The sequence below is a fragment of the Hippocampus bargibanti genome, linkage group LG13 (genome assembly GCF_051943395.1).
Source record: "Hippocampus bargibanti isolate YZ-2025 linkage group LG13, ASM5194339v1, whole genome shotgun sequence".
Taxonomy (NCBI): domain Eukaryota; kingdom Metazoa; phylum Chordata; class Actinopteri; order Syngnathiformes; family Syngnathidae; genus Hippocampus; species Hippocampus bargibanti.
The window spans coordinates 7,399,010-7,425,265 of record NC_142746.1 but is presented as its reverse complement, the minus strand read 5'-3'; the positions used below and the strand labels follow the sequence as shown (position 1 = coordinate 7,425,265).

Genomic DNA, 26,256 nt, shown 5'->3' with positions numbered 1-26,256 from the left:
AGTTAGAAATGGTAGAAGATCCATGTGACCCTTTCTAGCCAATCAGGAATTAAAGGTCAGAATTATTGTCCAATGATTCTTTTTTTTCCCCATCTCGTCTTTTTAAAATGAACAGGACCATCATTGTGCACCGCATAATGAGCAGTGCAGGTGTATCTAATATTGTGTCCAGGAAGGTATCAGCACTGAACAATTATTGGAAATGTGGAACAGTCAGTAGATAGCACTTATCTTTAACTAGAACCAGAAAGAGCTTGTCAGGGAAAAAGAAAAATAAACTCATTCGTAGTCAGTCATTAACATATAGCCCAGGAACAACTTGAGGTTTTTTTTTGTTTGTTTTGTTTTTTCCTCCCCCAATCGCCATGCAAGACAAATAAGAGGCGGATCACCTGTTACATTTTCAACGAGTTGTGTCTGGTTTGATCTGGTTCGTGTTGTGGAGGATGAGTGTGCAAAGTCAGAATATTTACTAAAGATCAATTTTACAAATTTGCATATTAAAAGTCTCCACACTCATGTTTGAATTTTTGCAGTCTAAACAAGGAGACCATACAACAAACAATAATAAGTTTTTTTTTTATGTGAGTATCCACTTGTTTTTCTTGAATACAAGCTCAAGAGGAGGATGTGGGATGTGATGATGAGGAAATGGTCCAGAGTGTATTGAGAACAGAACAGAGCCTTGGGCTGTGCAGAGATGGAAGCAGGCGTTGAGAAAAACCGGTGAATGCCTCTTTGAAACTCAATTTCAGCCTTCATGCAATTTAATGTATGCTGTACTCCACTCAGGTAGAAACATTGAAAATTTACTTTTTTTAGTACTCTGTTTTGCTGTTGTATGACTTTGCTACTTTTTTAAATTAACTAATGACCATTCAAGTGTTGCAATGATCAATCATAATCCATACTTCAACAGATGATATTGAGGCGAAATTGGCATAAAATTTATATATATATATATATATATATGTGTGTGTGCGTGTGTGTGTGAGATCTTTGTTTTATGATCAAAAATGATCTAAATGCACATTAAATGAAGGCATTGGAATGAATTTTTTTTTCAAAATATGTTTGAATATTTATGGTGAAAATTATATGAATATTAATCATGACAAAGATGCCAATTTCGCCTCAATATCATCTGTTGAATAATCCTCAATTAGCATTTTGACATTTTCAAACTTGTTTTTGAGAGATATTGGTATTTGTTTCAAAAGTATCAAAAAAAAATCATTGAAACAATTATTTGGGTTTTACAATGGTCACGAACAGCCTACTAGAACATCTGAACTGACTGTGGGGTTAATGAAAGACATTTTAAATGGGCGAGATGTCCACTCATTTGTTGACATCACAAAAATCTGGCATTTGAACAGATGTGCAGACTTTTTAAATTAACTCAAAGTATGTTTTCACTTAATTCTTGAATTTTCATCCTTACTGGTGGAAACGTACATCGTAAAATCTTGCTTGCTCTACACACGGCAACTCGCAGCCCACGAGGGGTTAATGTGCCATGACCACTCAAGCCCTCCCATTGCACCCCCCTGTCCCCTCTCTTCCCATGGAATGGACTATCCCACGGATTCACATGACACGTGTGTGTGTGTGTGTGTGTGTGTGTGTGTGTGTGTGTGTGTGTGTGTGTGTGTGTGTGTGTGTGTGTGTGTGTGTGTGTGTGTGTGTGTGTGTGTGTGTGTGTGTGTGCGTGCGCGTGCACGCCTGTTGGCCTATGTATCTATATAAAGGAACATGTGGGCTCGGATGTGGAGTTTAGTCGCCCAGAACTTGTGTTGGCTCCCTCGCGATCCATAGAATAAAAAGACAACAAGCAGCAGCAGCCGGAATATAATCTTTCCAAAAGACCAGGACTGCTCGCCTGTGGAAACTGAGGGAACCCTTTCACAAGCCCCCCTACCCCCTTCCCAAAAAAACTACAAAAAAAAAAAAAAAAACCACAAAATGGGTGATCTGCCAGAGGACGGCTCGTTTATGTTCACGTCAGAATCTGTGGGAGAGGGACATCCAGGTGAGCTTTGGATATCACACGGCATGCTAAAACGTTTTGGACTTTATTTTTAAAACTTGGTCATTATTCCCGGGGTCGGCATGCTTGGCATCCCATTCATAGCACATGTCGGATGGGCCGCACTACTGGGGGTTTTGGGAGAGGGGGTTAATGGGTTTGGGGAGTAGTGTGCATGCAAGGTGGAAGGTTATATGAAAAGTGAGAAACTTCTAAAACGTTGCTTTTGACAAGGACCAAGAAAATCAGTATGTTTGCCGATTTCTGTATTGAGAGAGCACTTACAGACAAAGCTGCATACAAAGTGTTGTATATGAACAACTACTGTATCATATACAGGCAATAAAATAGTCACAAAGATAGTAGAAAGCACCAGGGAGTCAAACTAAGATCAAGACTGAAATATGCATTTTACAACATAAAACAAAGATTATGACTGTCAAACATACATACACATACCATAGACAAATTTATCCACTGAGAGACGATTAAAGGTACATGTACATCCAATCCAATCCAATTAGAGAGAGTGTGTGGATTGGAAGGAGGGTCTTTGCAGGGAAAAATTTGCACCTTAAAAAAAGATTGCCATGCTTATTTATTTATTTAGTTTTTTAATTCTCTCCATATGACAACATTAACTTCAAAATTTCAATAAAATTGTTCATCAAACTTTTTGGATCTCACCCCTCCAACTTTGCACCCCCTCCTTAGGGCAACTCCTCCCCCTATCAATGTGTCATAATTCTGTCAAAGTCCACGTTGCTACATCCATAATCAGTAAACACGGCCGAGTAAACACCTTGACCCGCTACATGGAAGCGAACAGTGTATAACGTGAAACTTGAGCCCAATTTTTCCCCAGGTTTTTGGAAATACAGCAACATATATGGTTCACACGGACAGAAGTTCCATCAAAGGATGTCATACATCACTTTGCATTATGCCCCACAATCCCATCAAAATAATTCTAATTGTATATTTTTCCCTCAATTTTTGAAATTATGTAAAGTACTTGTTTCCTTTTTTGATCATCTTTGTAAACTCAGCAAGGCAACAGAAAAAAATGTTTTGGTTTGCACTGATCTACAAATTATATATATTTTTTGAATTAGTAATGCAAATAACTTGTACTGAAGTTTTTTTTTTTTTTTTTTTCACAGATTTTTTTTTGCCGTCATTTTGTCATGTTATAGTTACAGTATAATAAAAATGTTGATTAAACAATATGCAGGCATTTATTTGGCATTTTATGAATTAGAGTTAAAGGAAACAGCATAGCTGTAGCTCTAATAAAAAAACAAAAAAAAGTACTTTTTTTTAATTGAATCAAAAATATATTGAAAGGCACCGTCAGCCGTCGCTGATTGAGTGAAATTGTTGACCAGTGTTTTTTTGCCACAGACCTTTAATCATGCAAAAATGACATTGTTAAATTGTTGTAGTTACTTTGTAGTGTTACTTACGAGTACTTAGTTACTCGTACTTTGTGACCGCTTTATTTTCCTGTATATGGTACCTGTCCATGTTAGGCGCTTTGTTGCAGCTTCAGTTGTTGTTAAAGCGCTGTATAAATCGATATGTATTGTATTGTTCTTTTGGAAGGAATAAAATGAAGAATTACACATACGGTGTACATATTGTTACAATTGAATTGTGGTTTCTCTACATGTGTCTGTGAGTAGATGACGAACAGTTAAAAGGGTACTCAACCTCGTGAGTTGAGACAGGCTCCAGATCACCTCTCACCTGCCAATGAGCATAAGCACTGGAGATGGTGAACGGATTCATTGATGTGACTTTTTTTATGGCTTGTGAAAATCAAGGATCCACTATCAACAGGGTTGACTAATATGAATATATGTAAACACTGTTATAGATTCTTTTTTTCATTCTGTCATTTTATTTTATATTCATGGCAATGTGCAACCTTGGAAGCAAAATGCGGTGACAACATCAAGGTCTGCTCTGTTGTCGCAGATAGCGGGACTGGTAAATGTACATTTGCATAATTGCTTAAAAATTATAATATAATATAATATAATATAATAGTTTTGAAAGGCCCTTATAAATAAAATGTATTATTATTATTATTATTATTATTATTATTATTATTATTATTATTATTATATAAATCCAAATAATGTAACTCAGTGCAAATTAATTTCTGTTAATGGATTCAATAAAACAATATTTTTTTTTCAAACATAATAAAAAAATAGTACACTCTGGTTTAATGTCAAATATATTTTTGGAGTATGAATATGTTTACTGTTTGTGCCCTCCTCCCAAAAAAATAAAGATGACGCTTTTTCTGATGTAACGTCTGTGTTGGATTGCTTCATTTTGTCTGGGGGTGCACACAATGCACGAGAGTGATAAATAGGATGCTGTCATTTTCTTGCCGCGCTGCGCCACACGTGCTTTTTTTTAACTTCTCCCGCGGTCACATCCAAAAATGTGTGGACGCCTGATTGATTCGTAGTGTCTGACCCGAGACTTCCTTACCCCTCATTGGTTTGTTTTCTCCCCTCTGCCAGACAAAATCTGCGACCAGATCAGTGATGCCGTCCTGGACGCACATCTCAAGCAGGACCCCGATGCCAAAGTAGCCTGTGGTGTGTAAAAAAAAATGCTCTCAACACTCTGGCTGAGATTCTAATTGGAATGGAGGTTACTGCTGGAATATTCGTGGATAGCATTTCTATGTGTGACAAGGAGGTGGACTTTGTGAAGTCGCTGCTGCATAGACGTTGCTACACTGTCTCAATGCAAAGGGTTGAAGTCTGAGTGTTTTTTTTCAATACAGTAAAGTCTCGTTATATCGATATTCTCGGGAGTCGGAAAAAATATCAATATAACCGGACTATCGATATATCCGATCCTGCGGCATGTAAATTTTCTCCTTACATTCATAGAAATAGTATTGTAATAAGCAGTACTATCGATATAACCGATATCGATATAACGAGACTTTACTGATAGTTGTGATAACATTCTATTATATTGCGGTTCATCGCCCATGCCCATGCTATCTGGTGTTATTATAAGTGATTGCTTTTTTTTCTTCTCGTTCGTACATTGAACCTGTTTATGGTAGGCGATACGCTGCGGACTGACTTGCGATCAAAGTAGTTTTTACTTCTCTTCAATTTTTTAAATCAGATTTCAGCTAATCAAAACACACATAAGCCAAGATAAATATTCATTATTGCATGTCCTTTCTTACTTTCTCGCTGTCAAGATATGGGAGGTCATCGTATAACATTACTTCAAAGAAACAAGAGGCACAGCGTGTTTGTTTTAAGATGCCTGGTTGAAATTTACTTTGAAATTGACCCATAAAACAAAAGAGAATGAAACACGGAATATCCAATCTATCAACCAGTCTATTAAAGGTACAGTAGCTCAACGCTAACATATAATGTGACATGTCATATAGCAGCTAACGTTAATTAGCATATTAAAAAAATACATATAAAAGTTCGATTTCATTGGATTAGTCAGTCTCCCGAGGAAACGCTGCAATTTTTATGATCCGATTGCTTATCGACTTCAGGGGTGTCAAAGTCATTTTTTTGCCATGGGCCACATTGTAGTTACATTTTCCTCTCGAGGGCCGTTATGAATTTGGGGAAACCATTAGAGTGTTTGATCTCATCCACATATTACATCTTGGGTGCATAACAAATTAATGAACAACTAGTTTTCAAATCTTAAGTCAAGAATAGAGACTGTTATTGTGGTTTACATGGGACAATTTGAAATTTTGGTTCGGACTTTAGCAAGCATCATGGCACTTGACATGCTTGAATTGCTTTCACCGTCCGAATAAAATGATGTGGTGGGCCTAATTTGGCCCCCGGGCCTTGACTTTGACAAATGTGTTTTAAGGGATTGATCACCCTTCAAACAACTGCTAATTGATTAAAACTGTTAGTTGATACATTATTTTTTTAGGGACCTTCTCTGACTTTTGGAGCATTTTGTGGCAGAATGTACTAGTACACTCAGGGTAGGCATTTCAGAATTCTTTGAAACCTATAATGCATCAAGGCCGGAAAAAATGAACCGGGATACACAGGGGGCTTCTTCGGACTTGCTGACATTTACTCCTCTGCATGTGGGAAAGGACTCCAGAGTCCTCAATTAACTGAGAGAATAGTCCATCAGAATTAATACTCTCACGCATGGATGTGTCCTACAGAGACGGTATGCAAGACGGGCATGGTCCTGCTCTGTGGCGAGATCACCTCCCGTGCCAACGTGGACTACCAGAAGGTGGTGAGGGATGCCATCAAGCACATCGGCTACGACAACTCCGACAAAGGTGATTTCGAGTGATCCAATAAATCATGACTAATAATGTCACGCGGTTCTTCACCAAAGTCATGAATCCAGACTTGCTCTTTCATTTCTCAGTATTTATGTGAGATTTCTAACAGACAAGCAAAAGGCTCTAATAGAAAAAAAATACCTTCACTATATCATCAGGTTTTGACTACAAGACGTGTAATGTCCTGGTGGCTCTGGAGCAGCAGAGTCCGGACATCGCTCAGGGTGTCCATGTGGACCGCAAGGAGGAGGACATTGGTGCAGGAGACCAGGTGGAGCTTTGCTAACAGTTCTGACTTCCCTATCTTGCATGTTGACTTGTACCATCTGGAAACTATTGAACCAAAACGAATCACTAAACTTTTTTTGATTCAATTTGTGTACTTTTAAGGGTCTGATGTTTGGATACGCCACAGACGAGACGGAAGAGTGCATGCCGCTCACCATCGTCTTAGCCCACAAGCTCAATTCCAAAATGGCCGAGTTAAGACGCAACGGTATCATCCCCTGGCTGCGTCCCGACTCCAAAACTCAGGTGTTTTTACCCTTTTATTCATTTTACTTCTACTCCCCCAATTTAATTAACTTCATACGAGTTCTACTCTCACTTTCATCACGTCACTATCAGAGTGAAAGCACCATCATACCATAAGAAAATACAGTATAATTCAAGGTGGTGGCCTATTTAGGATATCAAACAAAATGACAAAGACATGCAAGCAACATTTAAACTTTAAAATCCAATAAATCATACTCATGAGAGATGCTGATGATTAACAGGAATGTGTTTTGCCACAAATGTTGCTCTGGTCAACCGGTTTGAAACGTGAATGGTTAAGCTAGCATTGCTATTGTTAAAATATATTGAGCTTTATTAGCCAATGTTTTGTTACAACATCCATTTTATTCTGAATGTTTATAATTTCTATTATTATGATGTATTCAATATTATTAGAGTTCTGGCTTTTACTTGTTTGTTCATAGATGTGTTGTTTTGCTATTTTTAAACTGGATACATATGTTTGGAGCTAGTTTACTCCACATCTGTTAGTACCAGTACTATAGCATTTGAATTTGAACTATGCATTCTTTATTAGCTATTTCAGTCATTTATTTTTCGCTGTAATTATTCATTTTTAAAAATATGTTTAAAAAGTAAAGTTGAGAGAGCTTCAACAGATTTGAATGTGAACTTAGCCCAGTAGAAACAAAATCAGAAATTGTTTTCATTGTCAAAATACACACACACACAAAATATAGATAAATACACTGTTTACAGTAATTTGTTATTTCAATTTGAATGATCTACTTCACAGGTGTCAAAGTCAAGCCAGGGGCCAAATCTGGCCCATCATATTATTTTATTCGGCCTGCAAAAGCAAATAAAGCATGTCAAGGGCCATGATGCTTGCCAAAGTCTGAACCAAAATTTCAAATTGTCCTATGTAAACCACAATAAGAGTCATTATTCTTGACTTTAGATTTGAAAACTAGTTATTAATTTGTTGTGTGTTTTGTATGTAATATTTGGAAAAACATTCTAATTCCCCAAATTCCAAACGGCCCTCGAGAGGAAACCACAACCACAATGTGACCCGCGGCAAAAAAAATGACACCCGTGATCTACTTGAATAGAATGCTATTTTGGCATGAATCACACGGTGGTACTTGGTCATGTCATGATCTGGTTGGCGACCAACGCGGGGCGCTGTCGGCCCCGCCTACACCTGCACAGGTGCTGGTCGTCCCGATCAGATTGGCGACCAGCGGGTAGCGACGTCAGCCCTGCCGGCAGCCTCGCAGGTGCTGGTCGTTATAATCAATAACACTTAAAAGGACACCTGGCACGATCATCCGGTGCCGATTCATTGTTTGTTTGCTGCTTGGTTGCTGCATGCATTGTGTACGTGTTTGTTTAACCTTGGCGGACTTTTACACTTGGTTTTCTTTTGCTACTTTGTATTTTTTCCATTCAGATCATTTTGATGTTTTACATTTTGTTACTGCTGACTTTATTTTAATACAATTTGTCAAACAACCTCCTGCTCCCTCCTGCCTGCTTTTTGGGATCCGAACCTGCCATCACCACCTCGCAAAACCGTGACAGAATGAATCGGCCAACTATCGGATCCCGCAGGTACATCGGACCCGTCTCATTTCCACCCTGTGCCTGGCAATGCTACGTCCACGTTAGCGCTAGCCTCGTCGAGTTTGAATTGCGTCACTCGACGAGCCGCAACGTCCACGTAAACGTCCGGCCGAGACCTCCTTCCAGGTGGCCGTCCAGGGTGAAACTGGGTGACTGGCATTGCACGCCCACGTCCAGCCACGCTGTCGTCGTGCATGACGAATTGAGTCCCATCCACGACGAGCCGTGCAACGTCCGCGTCAACGTCAGTCCGAGACCCCACTCACCGCTGGATCCCGGAGCGGCTCTGGACCCGTCTCGTTCCCCCGGAGCCGGGCAGTTCACGCCCACGTCGGCGTCCGGCCGAGACCTGGTCCCATACGGCCGTACGGGGTGCCATTCTGCGCCTGGCAGTCGACGTCCACGCAGAGCCATGCGCCGTCGCGTGAACGTGCGAGAGGGATCGCGCTCACGCCCACGGCGATCCGTGCCGCGTCTTCGTCCACCCCAGGCCGAGTCCCGTTCCCATCAGGCCGCCGCCCGTCGTATGCTGGAGAGGCAGCGGTTGCCCTCTCCACCGACCGTTCCCTGGCGAGTGGACCTTTTGGGAGACTGTTGGGACTTCTGGAAGCTGCCCCTTGAAGGGGGGGTACTGTCATGATCTGGTTGGCGACCAACGCGGGGCGCTGTCGGCCCCGCCTACACCTGCACAGGTGCTGGTCGTCCCGATCAGATTGGCGACCAGCGGGTAGCGACGTCAGCCCTGCCGGCAGCCTCGCAGGTGCTGGTCGTTATAATCAATAACACTTAAAAGGACACCTGGCACGATCATCCGGTGCCGATTCATTGTTTGTTTGCTGCTTGGTTGCTGCATGCATTGTGTACGTGTTTGTTTAACCTTGGCGGACTTTTACACTTGGTTTTCTTTTGCTACTTTGTATTTTTTCCATTCAGATCATTTTGATGTTTTACATTTTGTTACTGCTGACTTTATTTTAATACAATTTGTCAAACAACCTCCTGCTCCCTCCTGCCTGCTTTTTGGGATCCGAACCCGCCATCACCACCTTGCAAACCGTGACAGGTCATAAAAGTGTCAGTAATAAACGAGACGACAAGCTCACCTTTGTTGTCCGTCCCGCAGGTGACGGTGCATTACGAGCAGAAAGATGGCGCTGTGATCCCCAAGAGAATCCACACCATTGTCATCTCGGTGCAGCACGACGACTGCATCTCTCTGGAGGAGCAAAAGAAAGTTCTCAAGGAGAAGGTTTCGGCTAAGTTTTTTTTTCTACACTTACCCTGCGGATGGTACCTAATGAAGTTATTCATTTTCTTCTCAGGTGATCAACGCGGTGGTCCCCGCCAAATACCTGGACGCCAACACCATCTATCACCTACAGCCCAGTGGCCGCTTTGTCATCGGGGGCCCACAGGTGACATCGGGAGACTTGGACCGACTGCCACCAACGAGCCCTCTCGGTTGACCCTTTGTCTTCAACAGGGAGACGCGGGCGTCACAGGCCGCAAGATCATCGTGGACACATACGGTGGTTGGGGGGCTCACGGGGGTGGCGCCTTCTCCGGCAAGGATTTCTCAAAAGTGGACCGCTCGGCTGCCTACGCCGCCCGCTGGGTGGCCAAGTCGCTGGTCATGGCCAAGCTCTGCAGGAGGGTCTTGGTGCAGGTAAGCACCACCACCAAAACCACCTGCGTTACATTCAGGTTTCAATTCTTAGTTGTATGCCAAATTAGGACCATTTCATAATCAATCGTAGGGAGAATATGATTCTGGAGCGCTCCAATTTAATGGCCGCCCCAAACAAAAATGGCTGACTGCATTTTTTTTGTAGGTTTAGGTACAAAATAAATTCATCGTTGATTTTTTTTATGTTGTCTCCGTGCGCATGTCCTCCAGGTGTCCTATGCCATCGGTGTGGCTCAACCTCTGTCCATCTCGTTGTTCACGTACGGCTCGTCCAGCAAAAGTGAATCGGAGCTGCTGCACATCGTCAACAAGAACTTTGACCTGAGGCCAGGAGTCATCGTAAGGTCAGTAAAAACGGAAAACAGTAATCCCTCATTTTTCAGTTTATGGGAACCAGGACAACCGCGATAGATGAAAATCTGGGAAGTAGTTATATAATAACCCATGTGATAAGACAGAGGGGGGGGGGTGCTGGGCAGGGTGGAGAAGATGCTCAGCCAATCCACATGGCTGTAAACCATGATATTGTGTTGTCATTGGGTGACGTCAGTGCTGGGAACCAATCAAGCTACGCCCATGTACAAAACCTCGGAGTCATTTGGCATTTTTTTAATTCTGATCATTTTTGTCTTGAAACAAATCTGTGATGCACTGACACCGTGATAAGTGAAGTAGCAAGGGATCACTGGACAGTAAAGACACGATGTAATGATCATTAGTGCCTATAGAGAGCGCCAAATACAACTGTTTTACTTTTTCTACAACTAAGTGCCACTGACCGTCATGCCTTTTTCTTTACAATTACACTTAAACATTCTTGATTTGCACTGAATCGTAATGAAAGAAAAACAATATGTCCATATCAAATGCCAACTTTTGATCCAGCCCTTGTATAGGATATAACCTGACAAGTGGTACTTAACCCCAGGTCAATTTCAATCATGCATTTGTCTGTACAGTTGGCACTCTGAAACCACAACCCTGACCTGACCCCTTTGCTGTTGAAAACCTAGCGTGAAGTCGCTCTGAAATGAATATTTTCCAGACAAGCACCCCAGACTATGGATACAATGCAGTACTTATTAATGGAGGATTATAGGAATGGTGCCAATAGAAAATGCCGATTGAGGAAGGAGTGCCAAAAAGATGGTAGATGACAACAGCAGGAGCGGAACTGTCATTCTACCAATCGGGTTAGCGCTGTTGCCCGGTCAGGTAATGTCAATTCTGGAAATCGGTGCTCCGCATGCTGAGCAAAGACTTAAAATGTTTTGCATTTGTATTCAGGCCAGGCAGAAATGACAACAGTTGGAGGAAAAGGCAGCAATCGACTCAATTATTGGCTTGAAAGCTATTAGCCTTTTTGTTCAGATTGCGACATCCAAAAATCCCTCTTGCATCGCACAGGCTGCTTTTCAGACCACATCCCCAATAAATAACACATGCAATATAGGAATAATGTAGGAACTCTGCAGACATGTCCAACAGTCAAATTACACCCACATTAAAAATGGGAACACATTAGTGATAAACTGCATTTTTTGTTTTATGGCAGGACAGCAAACCTGAATGATGGAGGTGGCTTACCAGATTAGGTTCTCACCCATGCTGATAAGAGCCAATAGGATCCGACCGACTATCTTCTATAGCTTTATCTTCATTCATTTGTTTCTGCAACACAAAGGAAAGAAGCAATCAAGAACGGAACCTTCCAATATGACATATGTCTCATCATGTTTCTACAATGTCATCATTTTAACATGTCAGATTTCATGCTTTATTAACTGGGGGGTAGGTGTTGGTCACGGGGTTGGGGGGTGTCAACAACAATGTGATGTAGCACAGAGCTTTTACCTGTCACTTAACTGCTTTGTTAGGTGTGTTCTCATGGCAATTATCTGCTAGATTCCCATTGGTTCTCAAAAAGCGTCATTTCTCCTGAAAATGACTGAAATGGAAAAAAAATAGTGAGGATTCATATAATCAGTGTAAGATACAGTAAAGTCTCGTTATATCGATATCGGATATATCGATACTGTTTCTATGCACGCACGGAGAAAATTACATGCAAACAGGGTCGGATATATCGATAGTCCCGGTTATATCGATATTTTTTCGGACTCCCTTGAATATCGATATCACGAGACTTTACTGTAGTTAAAATATTTCATACAATATAAGCCAATGACATAGTTGTTAACCATTTCAGGGACAGCGGTTCAAACAATGGACAAGTTATTGTCAGTCATATTTGTTTGTTTTTTGTTTTTTTTTTCATGATTGGGTGCCGATAATTTCTTTTCCACGAGGGAGCAGGATTTCCCTTTTTTCCATATTACTGCTTTATTCCAGCTTCAGCTGTTGTGAAAGCGCTATATAAACCAATATGTATGTATTGCATTTATTTTGGATAGCTGTCCTCATTTCAAGCTGAGATAACTCCAGACCCATATACCATAGGAATTAACTCTTTCTTTCTGATGAAAGAAGGGTTTCTTACGCTGCATTAAATATTTATGTAGTCCTAAAACTCAATATTCTGTGGGTCCTGCCATTTAAGTGAAAATGACAAAAGTACTGGCGCTGGAGTGGCCACAGTTTTGCACATCGTCTGGCAGTGAAGGAGTTCAACAGTTAACCTCTTGGAAATTGGATTTAAAAAAAGGTTTAATCTGTAAAAGAAGTAGATCATTAAGTTCCAAACGAACAGATGATGTTTGCATTTTTCGATAAAACTATGCAGCTTGAAATGAGGACAGCTATCCAAAATAAATGCAATACATACATATTGGTTTATATAGCGCTTTCACAACAGCTGAAGCTGGAACAAAGCAGCAATATGGAAAAAAGGGAAATCCTGCTCCCTTGTGGAAAAGAAATTATCGGCACCCAATCATGGAAAAAAAAAACAAAAAAAAAAAACAAATTCAGGAATGGCGCTCTGTCATATTTTCAATTCCCCAATAAATTTGAGAATGGCAGTGAATGAATTAAGAGCTACTTAACTCAAGTTGCATGCTGCGGGCGTCTCTTACTTTCTTGTAACTCCCTGATTTTTTTTCCTCTGCAGGGAGCTTCAGCTGAAGAGGCCCATCTACCAGCAGACTGCCACTTATGGCCACTTTGGTCGGCCCGAGTTCAGTTGGGAGGTCCCTAAAAGGCTCGTCCTCTAAGCGCTCCATCGCCTCACAGCACTACGACTGGAGGACTTGGACCAAACCCAAAACTAACCAAACCAAAAGTTGTATATGCATAATAAGCTGCGAAAGGAGGTGTGCCGTGAAGGGCACCTGATAGGAAGAAAGACATCCATCTTATTGAATTGTTGCGCGGTGCTTATTTTTTTTTTTCTTTTTCATCTACAATACAAATAATCACAAACACCTCAATGCTGTGAATGAAAGTACAACAACCCTACATGGGAGATGTTTTGAAAACAACTTTTCATGTCATTACTGCTTCAACCAAAGCTTCATTTCTCAATGTTTGTAAGTCTTGTGCTGCTGGAAAGCCAGTCAGAAGCATCACGGTGCTCCACCAAACAGGTCAATAAAACAGCGTTATGTCATCAGAATCATGTTACAACCAAACATATCAAAACAGACAGTCAACACAAGTACTTTTGTTCACTTTCGGGACCCTCTATGCGCCCACGACATTCTCCAAAACTAAAAAGTCCAATCCAATTCTGAAAACATGAGTCTTAAAAAGCCCCCACATGGTACAAATTCTCATTATATTTAACAATACCCTAAAAACAATTTGCTTTTGTGCATTTGTAGTGGCAACCAAGTGCCTCGATCTCTTGTTCAATCATGTCCTCAACATTTGCTGCTTTTATTTGTTTAGCCATGTAGTTTGAAAAACTAATAACATAAATTGACAAGTCACACAGAAGCTCAGTATCACAATGTCCTAAAAAGTTGCCAAAGGCTTTTACTTTTACCATCATAACAAGCCCCAAAATGGCGCAAATGCTCATATTAAATCATGTGCTTTAAAAAATGTGAAACATCAGGTGTCTTTGCTTTTGCCGTGCAATTCAGACTACTGAAATCTTAAAATAATGATAATGGCCATGTTTAATTATGTCCTAAAAGTGCCTTTGTTATTGTGATCTATTGAGAAAAAATGGTGATGCAAAGCAAATTATAAATATGTATTTCTAGCCTTTGCTTCTATCATTCAATCCTAAAACAAATCAATTGTTTAAAAAAAAGCCAAATGATAGAAATGCTGACTATATTTAATAATGTCCTGAAATGTTGCCATGTTTTTTTAATCATGAAATTCTAAAAGCCTAGGAAAACAAAATTAAATTGTCATTTATTGTTATCGTCGGTTCCTCTGTGCCGATGCCAGTTTTCAATCTTGTGATCTAAAAACTCAATTGTTCTGAAAACAACAAAAAGGCCCTCACCCTTTTAAAATTTGTGCCAAAACAATGTCAAGTGCCTTTGTTTTTAGCATTCAATTCAAGAAAATATATTTTCTCCTTGTCCACAATCTCATTTATTTTTCAAATTTCTAAACTGTCTAAACTGTGTTTGTTTTATGGGGCATTATTACCCCCCTTTTATTAATCATGTCTTAATTTTCTAAAATGGGATGAGTGTCCTATCTGTTATCGTTTTGTTGGCAAAGTATAGCTGCACTGTAAATAATTAAACCACCAAATAAATAAATACATTTTAAGATGTCAATTGACAGAGTCCTGTGTTTTTGTTCAACAAAATGGAGAGATAGAGAGGGGCACAGAAAGAAAAAAAAACCATTTTTAGGATTTATTTGTTCAACAATAAGCCATAACACACACATAGTATACAATGGTCAAAATAGAATTTACAAGTCTTTGGTTTTCTTGATGTAAGTAAGGCATAATAATAAGGCACATGGGCAGCAGAGGTGAATAATGATTATACATATACAGCAGGGGTGTCAAAGTCATTTTTTGCCGCGGGCCACATTGTAGTTATGGTTTCCTCTCGAGGGCCGTTATGAATTTGGGGAACCCATTGGAATGTTTAAATCCCTTCAAATATTACATATAGAGCACAAAGCAAATTAATGAATAACTCGTTTTCAAATCTGAAGTCAAGAATAATGACTTTTATTGTGGTTGACATCCAAAAATATGACATTTTGGCTCAGATTTTAGCAATCATCATGGAATTTAACAAGTTTGATTTGCTTTCGCGGGCCGAAAAAAATGATGTGGCGGGCCGGATTTGGCCCGCGGGCCTTGACTTTGACACCTGTGATATACAGTATATAGATTGAATATTTAACAATGTGAGGTTAAAAGTTTAATTATTCCATAGTCTAACGATTGCATGATAGCTTTTGCTAATATTTAACTTTGTGTGGCTTAGCGACGCAATGAGCGAATGGGAGGGGAAGGTTTTTTTTGCCGTTTAAGCCAGTTACAGAAAAAAAAATCATGAGTCCACAAATGCGGAACATGGCAACAGAAGCATTTGCGTTGTGTTTATCAAACACTTTCCTGAGAACAAATATAGGCAGTGAAATAATATTGTGGGGAGAAGAAGTATCAGATTTGCAAAAACAACGAATTTGACATTTTTACACACCATGAGATCATGTTTTACTCCTCTACAGCAAAGGTTTTTATCTGCATGCTTGAATGGGAGAAAAGGGCACAATCTGGTGGCCAAAAATGAAATGAAAATAATTTGAGAATTGAGGCAGGAAAACAGTTTAAACGTGGGACCTTTTTTTATTGCTTCAAGCTTGAAAGAGAGAGGTATGGTGGAAAACGATTTAGCTGGAATTTTGAACAAAAAATATATTGCGTAACATTTTCGTACATCAGATCAGGATTGCAGAAGTGCAGTATTACTGCTGCATGCTTTGAATGACGGGAAGATATAAAATCAACTGAAATCCAAACAGAAAATGTAGGACATTTTGTAACAACACACTCTTATTTTATTTATGAACTAACCTAAGACAAAATACAAAAAATAAAAACAACTGAAAAGGGCCGTGAAATTTTTGCTCGTGCATGCCTTGAATTGTGAAAACTGGCACACCGTCTCGTGGAGGAATCAAAAGAATTGAAAACGGAACCGCAAAGGTAAGGTCGGGGAAAAAAGTCGGGAAATCTTTGCTGCATGCCGTTAATGGGGTAAAACAATAAAATAGTGCCATCTGATAATAAATATTAAAATGAAATATTTTTTCAAAAACTTTTTGGGTCACCAGGACCTGTTCTGTTTTTTTAATTACACACAAACTGTAAAAAAAAAAGGAGATCAAATATTCCTTGAAATGTCTTAATGGACATTTTTAATATTTTAACTTTGATTTGTATACTTCAGGTTAAAATTGAAAAACACGTGTAGTAAACACTTTTGCGGCCAATCTTTTTAAGTAGTTTGAAACAAATGTTAGGACATTTTAGATGACTTCTCAGATGCAAAAAAAATTAAAACAAGCTTCTGCAATGACGAGTTTTGACGGACAGAGGGAGCATGGGACAACAAGTTGGTTCCAATTGAGTCATACACATTCAGTATGCTGATGGGAAAAAAGTGACCAGTGTGGAATGATGTGAATATGAATTAAGACACATGACAGGTCTTGCAATAGCTGCATAGGTCATTTTGGTTGGCATATTTCTGGAGTACTGTATAATAGAATGTCACAATAAAACAACAAAAGGCTAAAAAACAAAAGCTGAATTAAAAATATATGTCAAGTTGACATTATTTTAGGCCACAACATTAGGTACACCTAAAAGGGCCGCGTGACGTTAAAATCCTGTCATTTTTTTTCACCCCTTTGTGGTCGTTTGCTGCCATTTTGTGATCACACCGCGGTACAATCAATCGCTTTTCTGATGCAGTGTTAGATTCACAATAAAAGTGTGAAAGGGAAACTGGGAATTAACCGACTGCGAGACGATGGGTCGGAAGCAAATTTTCACTTAGCTTTGGTAAAAGGCATTGAACGCTGTGTATACATTCATGGATTCGGTGTTTTAAAAAAGTCTACTGATACGATCTCCCAATGTAGAAAATGGGTGGCGCAAGTTCATCCCTGTGTCATTTATACTAAACAGCGGCACTAGAAGAAGATGGAAAAAGGCTACATTGTGCACCAACCTATCAGATTTTCAAGTTATGAGTTAACCCTTGGTCCCTGTTTTGCTTTGCATCGTAAACAAATGACGGTGGCAGAAAATGACACGTCAATGTGGCAATGAATCCGCTGAAAGTAAATAATTGACTCCCTCCACAATACCCAATAATGTGAAACTATAAATATATTTATTCCCAATCGGAACATATATCCGGTCGATGCACTATTTGTAGGGGAGGGTCCGTCTGGGACAGCCTGCAAAAATCCGTGTAAACTGTAATTGACATGCATTGAGGATTTTCTTTAAATCCCCGAACATTACCCACCCACGTAAGAGTCAAAGCATAAGAGTTTGGACCTCTTTGTATTGACTTGTTTGTGGTGTACCCAATGCTGTGTCCAGTAACATTCAGTAACAGAATAGTGGTAAAAACAAGTGTACAATATTGCCTTTATGATCGGATATATCGATAGTCCAGTTATATCGATATTTTTTCCGACTCCCGAGAATATCGATATAACGAGACTTTACTGTGTGTGTGTGTGTGTGTGTATATATATATATATATATATATATATATATAGAGAGAGAGAGAGAGAGAGAGAGAGAGAGAGAGAGAGAGAGAGAGAGAGAGAGAGAGAGAGAGAGAGAGAGAGAGAGAGAGAGAGAGAGAGAGAGAGAGAGAGAGAGAGAGAGAGAGAGAGAGAGAGAGAGAGAGAGAGAGAGAGAGAGAGAGAGAGAGAGAGAGAGAGAGAGAGAGAGAGAGAGAGAGAGAGAGAGAGAGAGAGAGAGTTGATACGAGCAACGAGGCCACAGGCACACTGATATTTGGCCCACTTGACAGTAAAATGGCCTTTATCATCTCTAGGGGAATACTGTATAAAATAAGAAGCTTACAGTAAGTGGATGGAATGCGCAGGACTTGAGGTTGGGGGGGCATCTGCGTCGCATGGACGCATCTTTGGCAGAAAATGGGACAGTGCTGGAGGTCTGTCGGCAACGATTGTAACAATCAACCATTGTGAGGCGGCATCAGTACTTGGGAGAACATGAGCAAAAACAAACAGTGGCAGGAATGTCAGTGTGAACAAATATAAATATTTGCTGTATTAAAAGGGGACCTGCTTTGCAACTTTGTTCAATCAATGTCATTATTTTAATGTCACGGGGAACAACGCGCTGTCCTGTATTTGGACTAAGATGACCTCGAAGTGGAGGCAAAACAATTGCTGCTCGGTTGGTGCTGTAACTAAATGATTTTGATTCAGGTGGTGTTGCTTATCGAAACTTTTCTAATTTTTTTGTGTTGACATCAATAAGGGGACACGAGGAAGGTAGAAATTAAACATTTCTCGCAGCTCCCATTTTGCTAACCAGTGTAAATAGCAACTCGCACAATGTGGTTGAAAAACACAGGCCAGGTTAAATATGAATCTCAATACTGTAATTTCCCATGAACAATAGGCTCCCTTATGCTGCATATTTGTAGTATATTTTGAACAAATCACACACTCTCCCTTATATGACTTTATAGTATGCCAATAGCCAGCGACATTCTCTTTATGGGGTCATAAGTACCGTGAATAGCTCCTGGTCAAAGTTAGTGGGCTAATGCGGCTTAGGTGGCGCACAACCAGAAGGACCAACTGCAGGATCGGATAATTTACAAGTTGCATATAAAACATCGGAAATTACGGCTTATCCCGGAAGGGGATTTAAAAAGCCCCCCCCCCGGTGTGTAGTTTGGACAGCTCTTTTTTTTATATAGTTCAATAAAAACGTCATCCCAGACAAACTGTGGAACAAAAGATACATAACAAGTCCCCTTTATTTTTTATATATGTAACAGTATTCACGTAATAGTCCTATTCTGGTCTGCAGGACAATATGAAGAGAATTTATTGCTTCCATTCTGACCTTGCTCCTGTGTGGCTACTACGTAAGCCAGCAGATAATACCACGCCGCACTTTCTACTTTCAGATGCGGCCCTCCAGCAGATTCTTGTTTAGCATGTGTGCACTCAACAAATGAAATGAAAAGGCCTCGCTGTAATCACCTGAAGAGGAAATCATTCAAGGTCACTTGTTGAGAAGGATGGGGGGGGGGGGGGGGCAGGAGAGAGGAAACAACAGATTTTTTTTTCGGAATCTGATGGACCTTTAGCTCTCTGCCGCAAATACTTGGAACTGAAGGCAGGGTTGGCTGACTGGCTGGAAAATTTGGCTTCAGAAATGTGCAAAATGCAGACAGGCGAAAAGCAGGTGGAAAAGCTGCTCTGATGTAATGACAAAAAAAGCTCTCTGCTGGGGTTTTGCTTGAGTCCAAATCTTCACGTGAGCGAGTGACTCAACAGATTTGAGAACCCCGTTTTGGAAGGATAATCCAGGTCCGAGCACATAAGGCCCTACAGGATGGACATGTTTTCGGGTTGGTGCGACGACGGGTGCGGCACCAGGGACTCCATCTTGTGATCCCTTCCAACGCCAACCGAAGAGCCCCCTCGGGCCAGCACCGCCACGGTGTCTCCCGACATGCCCGCAAACTCGAAGGCGAAGGTCCCATAGAAGAGCATAATGATAACGCAAAAGACCCACTCGAAGATGGCCGATGCGTGTTGTAGGGTGTAGCTCTCCTGGCAGAAAAATACACCGCCTGGAAATGCCGTTAAGGAGCGTCTGCGGAGAGGGTTTAGGGACAACTCGAGGTACAGCGATCAATGGAAAACTAATGGTTTATCAAATTAATCAACTATTATTTTTCATGATCAGCTGATTGTTTGGAGACGTTATATAGTTTAAATTATATATACGACACACCCAAAAGCCTTCATTTTCTTCAAAAGATGACCCTGCGCCTTATCATATGTGAAGTAATATTATATATGGTAATGTAATAGCCAAAACAGGTCTTGCAACTACTGTCAGAAGCCATCGACTCCATTTCCCCCTTAGAAGTAGTGCGTAATCCCCGCCTCTACTGTAACGTCTTATGATGTGGTGTGCCTTATATTTGGAAAAGTTTTATATATTTATATTTTAAAATTCGAGAATTTTTTTTCATTCATTGAATGTATACCAGAAAATACGGTATTCGAAATGCTTGCTACTACAGACTCGCAACAAAACAACAATTCATGAATTGCCTTCACATATAATCTAAGCACATTGATTAGCTTCATAGTTTTCTCAAAAAATGCAAACATCATCTGTTCGTTTGGAACTTAATGATCGACATTTTTTTGACAGATTAAACCTTTTTTTAAAAAAAACATTTCCAAGAGGTTAACTGTTTAACTCATTTACTGCCAGACGCCGTGCAAAAATGTGCCCACTCCAGTTCCAGGGTTTTTGTCATTTTCACTTAAAGGACAACCGACGTCTCCGGACAAGTTGTGTCCATAATTTGTAAAAGGTCTTCAAATAACTTCTACTGAGCGTATTTTACAAAGATTCCACCACATATAGCTATATTTTACGTTTAAAGACTCCTTACACGGCTTTGTCGCCATGTTCTACCTTTTTTGGGTGCGACATTTCCCACCCCTGATGCCTCAAAATGACACGGAATAAATTATTTAATCGATTGCAAACATGTATGCTTTCCTCTTCAGAACTATTTGAATCATATTCATAACTGGATGAGTAACAAGAAAGCATATTTCCCCGAATCTGAAGCCATTGTTTTGATTCTCGAGCAAGGCAAGACATCTTGCCGTGACACCACAAACATGGGGGCGGGACCTTCTGAAACTGGCCACTTCCTGTTTCAAACCGAAGTACTTTTTAGACACTTTTAGTAATTTTTATTGGTGTTTTGCATTTGACTAAAAATATCATACTGCGTGTTTTGGGTATTTTAGATGCTATAAAACGTTTTTCTGATGTCAGTTAGGAAACAAAAAAGTGACGTCGGTTGTCCTTTAAAGGACAACAGACATCATTTTTTGCGTTTCCCAAAACGCGCAGGCTGATATTTTTTGTCAAATAAAACACACCAATAAAAATGACTTAAAATGTTCCAAAACTGCTTCAAAATGACCTCGGAAATGGCGCGTTTTAGAAGGTCCCGCCCCCTTGTTTGTGACGTCACGCCAGAATACTCCAGACACAAAACAATGGCTTCAGAGAGTTCAGATTTGGAGAAGATGCTTTCTTGTTACTCATCCAGTTATGAATATGATTCAAATAGTTCTGAAGAGGAAAGCATAAATGTTTGCAATCGATTAAAGTCCTTCCGTATCAATTCAATCGCCGTCTAGACTCCAATGTAGCTCCCAGAAAATGCACAAGATGGCGCACAAGGGTTGGAATGATCGTTGGAAATGGGCTGATTTGTCTGCTGAGAATTTGTGTCCGCTTTTATGGTGTTACCGCAATTGGTAGTGTTGGTGCAACACACAACGATTCACCATCGAGTTATTTATGTGTTTTTCCTTCTAATTTCACTATCAACATGGATCAACATGATGTTTTCAGACCAAACAAAGTACCCAAAATGCATTGTGTGTCGCTTTCTCAGTCAGGGGCGTTCCTGACGTGACGTCACGTCAGGCATCGTCATCAACTCGAAAACAATACTTCCTGAATATTCAGTGCGAATCTTAAAACGTAAAATATAGCTATAGCTATAGCTATAGTGATTTTATAAATTATGGACACAACTTGTCGGGAGCTGTCGGGAGCTGTCGGTTGTCCTTTAAATAGCAGGACCCACAGAATATTGAGTTTTAGGACTAGATAAACATTCAATGCAGCGTAAGAAACCTTAGACTCCCTTCTTTCATAAGTAAGAAAGAGTTAATTCCTAAGTTATATGGGTCTGGAGTTATCTGAGCTTTAAATGGGGTGGCTGTACAAAAGGCAAATGCTGCCCCCTCATCAGAGGGAAAATCATTGCCAGAGGTCTGACCAGCGCTTTATCAGCACCCCCCCCCCCTGCAACAAAATCCAAGACCCGAACAAATTCAGGAATGGCGCTAGACGTCATTCTTTTCAATTCCAGAACAAATTTGGGAATGGCAGTGAATGAGTTAAAATAATCATTGCAGTTCGAGAGACAGCCAAAACTGTATCCTCGTGGGCACCAACAGAAAAGGGCTTCCATATGACACAACGTTAGCTTGTGTTACGTTTAGTAAATTGTACCACCATGTAAAAGATCCCCGAAGGTCAAACTATTTAAATTCAATGCTTTGTACCGATTTTGCGCAGCTCTCATGAAAATGCAAACCAATACATCTCCCCATAGGTGGGGTGCAATACGATTCATTATAGTACAATTAAAGTAAAGCGGGACATTTTCATTCGTTTTGGTTGAATCAAAAACGATTTTCCGCCAGTCTTCCAGTCTTTTTTTTGGGTTACCTCTCAATTGTTCGGACTTTGAATTAGGATCAAGAGCTGAGGGCAGTAGAAAAGTGGATGACCGCATAATGATGCTGTTATTCAACCAGGGGTAACAATTAGCCGACTAGAAACGGACCACTGTCCATTTTCTATAACGCTATACACGTTTGCGCTAATCGAGCCTCAATGAGGCCAAAGAGGATACTGAGTACCAGGGCGACGAAGGCAAGCAGGGTCATGCAGAGCCGGAGGTGGCCCACGTTGTATTCCCCCTGCGTCTTGGCCAGTCGATAGGTCAACGCCGACTGCAGGCACACAAACAGCATACTGGTGGGGAAGGCGATGCCGGCTCCGACATAGTGGAGAATTTTGGCATAGTCCACCTATCGGACAAAAACAAAGAGTGTGATCAGTGTTGGAATTTTTCGTAACATACGTCTTGGCCAAATGTGTGATCGGGCGCATGATTCTGCAAGTTGACTAAAGCGACAAGCAAGACGGTTTGGCGCTTCCAAGCTATTTGCCCATTGACCCAGTGAGTACGCGTTGAACATTCTCGTGCACCAGGTTAATCCTTGAGGATTTATCGATGGAAATGCTGGTCTGTCATTTGTTCACAACGCAAGGTGCAGACAAAAGATAAAGCGCAGCAAAGCTTTTGGCGTCTTTCAGTTTTATGCTTAGCAAATTTATTACACAATCATTCCATCATGAAAGGCAAGCTCAATTTTGTTGAGCTCTGCACATTTTATGATTTTCAACAGGGATGATGATGTTGACCTCAACTTGATGGACGTTGAAATTGGCGGATAAGAATTAGCAATTGACAGTCACAGATTTAATTATTACGGATGTTAATATCATAGAAATGAAGTTCCAAGGTAGCACCTTGTCCAAACAATCAATTGACCGTTACTTGTGACAGGAAGCTGGTGATTTTAACCAAATCTGAACATCTTTGAGGAAGGTGTTTTTGTCTAAATTTGAGGGATTTAAATTTTTCAGAAAATACAATACATCTCATTGAAGGATAGCATTTCATTTTCATTCATGTGATATGATATCATACATCCACTGTTATTGATGACGGGATGAATTTATCGAATATTGAATGGATGATCGAACACATTATTCAGTCTCGGCCTTGTGAATTGAAGCGTGTGCATGAATGTTTACATGTGAGCCTGCTGCACTGTGTCCTAGCCCGTGTGATTAATTGTCATCATTAAGGGAGAGAAGGTGTAATGAAGCGCTCACTACTCTATTTCCCGAAAAGAATGGGATGGGAGGTGTACGGGTCCAAAATAAATAATTATGTCTTAACATGGAGTTAAATCAATAAGAAAACTGGCAACAGCAAACAAGATTTCATAGAGGTCAAACTCTTGACCTGAGGGCCAGATCCAGCTCACCACATCATTTTTTTGCCCTACTAAAGCAAGTAGTGTGTCTGCTTTGTATTTCTGACAAAATGGTTTTGTTCTTTCAATTTTTCCAGAAAATCAATCCCAATTTGCATAGAGCAAGGATGTAATTTTTGTAACCCCACCAAATCACTTCTTAAAATAAATTGGACAAAAGTTGTCCAGTGTGGTGGCGTCCATGGAGACAGATTTAATTTGTTCCATGACTATGCTCTCACCTCAAAATCCTCTTTTCCGCTATTTATCTATCTGTGTTTTACTGTCCATCTATAAGTCTGTCTATCTGTCCGTCCGTCCATCTCTGTCTGTCTGTCTGTCAATATTCTTTTTTATTTTAATAAGCTACAATAGCATTCAAGTTGCAATAGTCTTTTGAGTTTCATCATCAACGTGTTATTTCTATGTATCGCCGCAGCGGCGCTGTCACAGCATGATTAAGACTTTCAAAAGAGCGAGACATGTGTTTCTTCTATTTATGTTCTCCCCCGCCCAACCTGTCAGTCACTGGCAGCCACACCACAGCTGTCATACCAGTCCGCACCTTATGTAACAAATTACAGCGAGCGACAATGCAGGCAGTCATCGTGTCTCGTGCCATTTTGATTACTATTTTCCTTTGTGCTGTCCAAAACTGCTTTTCCCTTTCTTGCGTTCCATGATGGACTGTCACAAAACATCCACCACCATTTACATATCTATGTCTTCCTCCCTGGAAATGTGCAGGGAGCATGTGCCAAATTTAAGGGTCTGTATTTGTTTTTGCCTCTAGCGTACAGATCTGACCAAATATTCTCGGCAGCCAATGCCAAGCTCTGTGAGTCACCGACCCTGCCTTTCAGCTTGTGAAAAAGGCTTGTGCAGAAAGGAGGGACCCAAAGGAGAAGCGGGGAACCAGGTGATACTGACACACCAATATTCTTCAGTATCAGCATTTCTACCTAAGCACCCACAAGACTATTCTCACCTGAGTTTAGTATAGCTTCTCAATCCAAAAAAGTTATGCAAAGACATTGGAGGGGGAGAATGCAATGAGTATGGTTACAATGAAGCAATACTATATAAATAACTCCAAGTACTTGTCCAAGTATTATTAGACGAGTGTGTTGCAACTCCATTTTTTTATTGTTTTTAATTGATGGTTAATCAAGTCCATTTGCTGTCTTTCCACAGTGTTTTCGCTCCTTGTTTTCTTTTCCCACACAATTGCAGTTGGAAGTTTCATTTAACATTCTTGGAAAATTCTCTCCCTGTGCCTGTCCACCTCTCAAAGAAGCGCACAAATGCAGACATCCAAACAAGGCACCCGGCCAACTCTCCAAATATTTAAACTAAGCAGAGATTCGCTCCAAAAGAACAAGCACAAAAGCGGACAGGGATGACTCCATGAGACAGACTAATAAACATTAATGGACTCCTCCTCCTGAATGCATAACACAGTAAGGCTGTTTTAGAGAGGGTGGTTGTGAAATGAGAATGGAATTGATAAAAGAAGGCCAAATAATGAGATTGAGTTTGAAAAGAATAAAAAATACTAATACAGTCAATCCTTGGTTCTCGACCATAATCCATTCCAGAAACCTGTTCAAAAACGAAACATTTCCCATTCTAATCAATGTCTGCTTTGTTTTTAATTGTGATTGAACAATACAAACAATCCTGCTCACAATGGAACGCTACACGACGATAATGAGTTGATCACTATGAGACGTGACACAAGGAAGTAAACGTATAAGGAGGCGGAGGGGAGTCGAGTGGTTCATTCAGGTGCACTCAGTTTGGTCGAGAACCGATTTTCGGTTGTAAAAAACCTGAAATTTTTGGTCGAAAACCAAATTGGTCGAGAACCGACACGTTCCAAAACCGAGATCCGATTGTATATCATAATCCAGGCCCCCATGCAAATTCAATGCATTCTATGATGTTAGTTGACCTCCAAGTAATTTTAAATTTCAAAACAAGTGGTAACCTGAATTCATTTGTTCTTAGCTCCCATTATTGCCAATATGAAAACTTTACCTTGTAAGGTGATGTTTTACAAAAGATTCCTATCTGGCGCACAAGTAAAATAAAAAAACACACACTATTGAACGAATTATAGCTACAGTCCAATCAATAAAAGCAACTTAATTTTTGTAGATGCCTGACAGGCACACAAACAAAACTATTGGCAAATATTTGTTT

At 40.3% G+C, this 26,256-nt stretch overlaps 2 protein-coding genes across 2 annotated transcripts in view; one reads left to right on the top strand and one right to left on the bottom strand.

Moving 5' to 3' along the window:
- Positions 1 to 1,765: 1,765 nt before the first annotated feature.
- mat1a (methionine adenosyltransferase 1A) lies at positions 1,766 to 14,903 on the top strand. Its single transcript, XM_089011552.1, has 10 exons — positions 1,766 to 2,032; positions 4,570 to 4,647; positions 6,237 to 6,359; positions 6,524 to 6,636; positions 6,756 to 6,899; positions 9,637 to 9,762; positions 9,836 to 9,928; positions 9,997 to 10,179; positions 10,411 to 10,544; positions 13,271 to 14,903. The coding sequence occupies exons 1-10, from the start codon at positions 1,966 to 1,968 to the stop codon at positions 13,371 to 13,373; spliced, it is 1,164 nt and encodes a 387-aa protein (XP_088867678.1). The 5' UTR covers positions 1,766 to 1,965; the 3' UTR covers positions 13,374 to 14,903.
- Positions 14,904 to 14,972: 69 nt separating this feature from the next.
- LOC148889175 (transmembrane protein 150A) overlaps positions 14,973 to 26,256 on the bottom strand; it is a 28,191-nt gene continuing 16,907 nt past the window's right edge. The window contains exons 7-8 of the mRNA XM_089011553.1: positions 22,857 to 23,034; positions 14,973 to 19,958 (exon numbers count right to left, since the gene is read on the bottom strand). Of these exons, the coding sequence (XP_088867679.1) occupies positions 19,711 to 19,958; positions 22,857 to 23,034 (426 nt within the window). The 3' untranslated portion in view covers positions 14,973 to 19,710. The remainder of the gene's footprint in view (positions 19,959 to 22,856; positions 23,035 to 26,256) is intronic.

What these genes read in the sequence shown, in the direction of transcription:
- mat1a (XM_089011552.1), top strand. Translation starts at nt 1,966, where the DNA reads ATGGGTGATCTGCCAGAGGACGGCTCGTTTATGTTCACGTCAGAATCT. An exon ending in GTCCCGACTCCAAAACTCAG is followed by an intron (nt 6,900 to 9,636) that starts GTGTTTTTACCC and finishes TCCGTCCCGCAG; the next exon opens with GTGACGGTGCATTACGAGCA. An exon ending in AGGCCAGGAGTCATCGTAAG is followed by an intron (nt 10,545 to 13,270) that starts GTCAGTAAAAAC and finishes TTTCCTCTGCAG; the next exon opens with GGAGCTTCAGCTGAAGAGGC.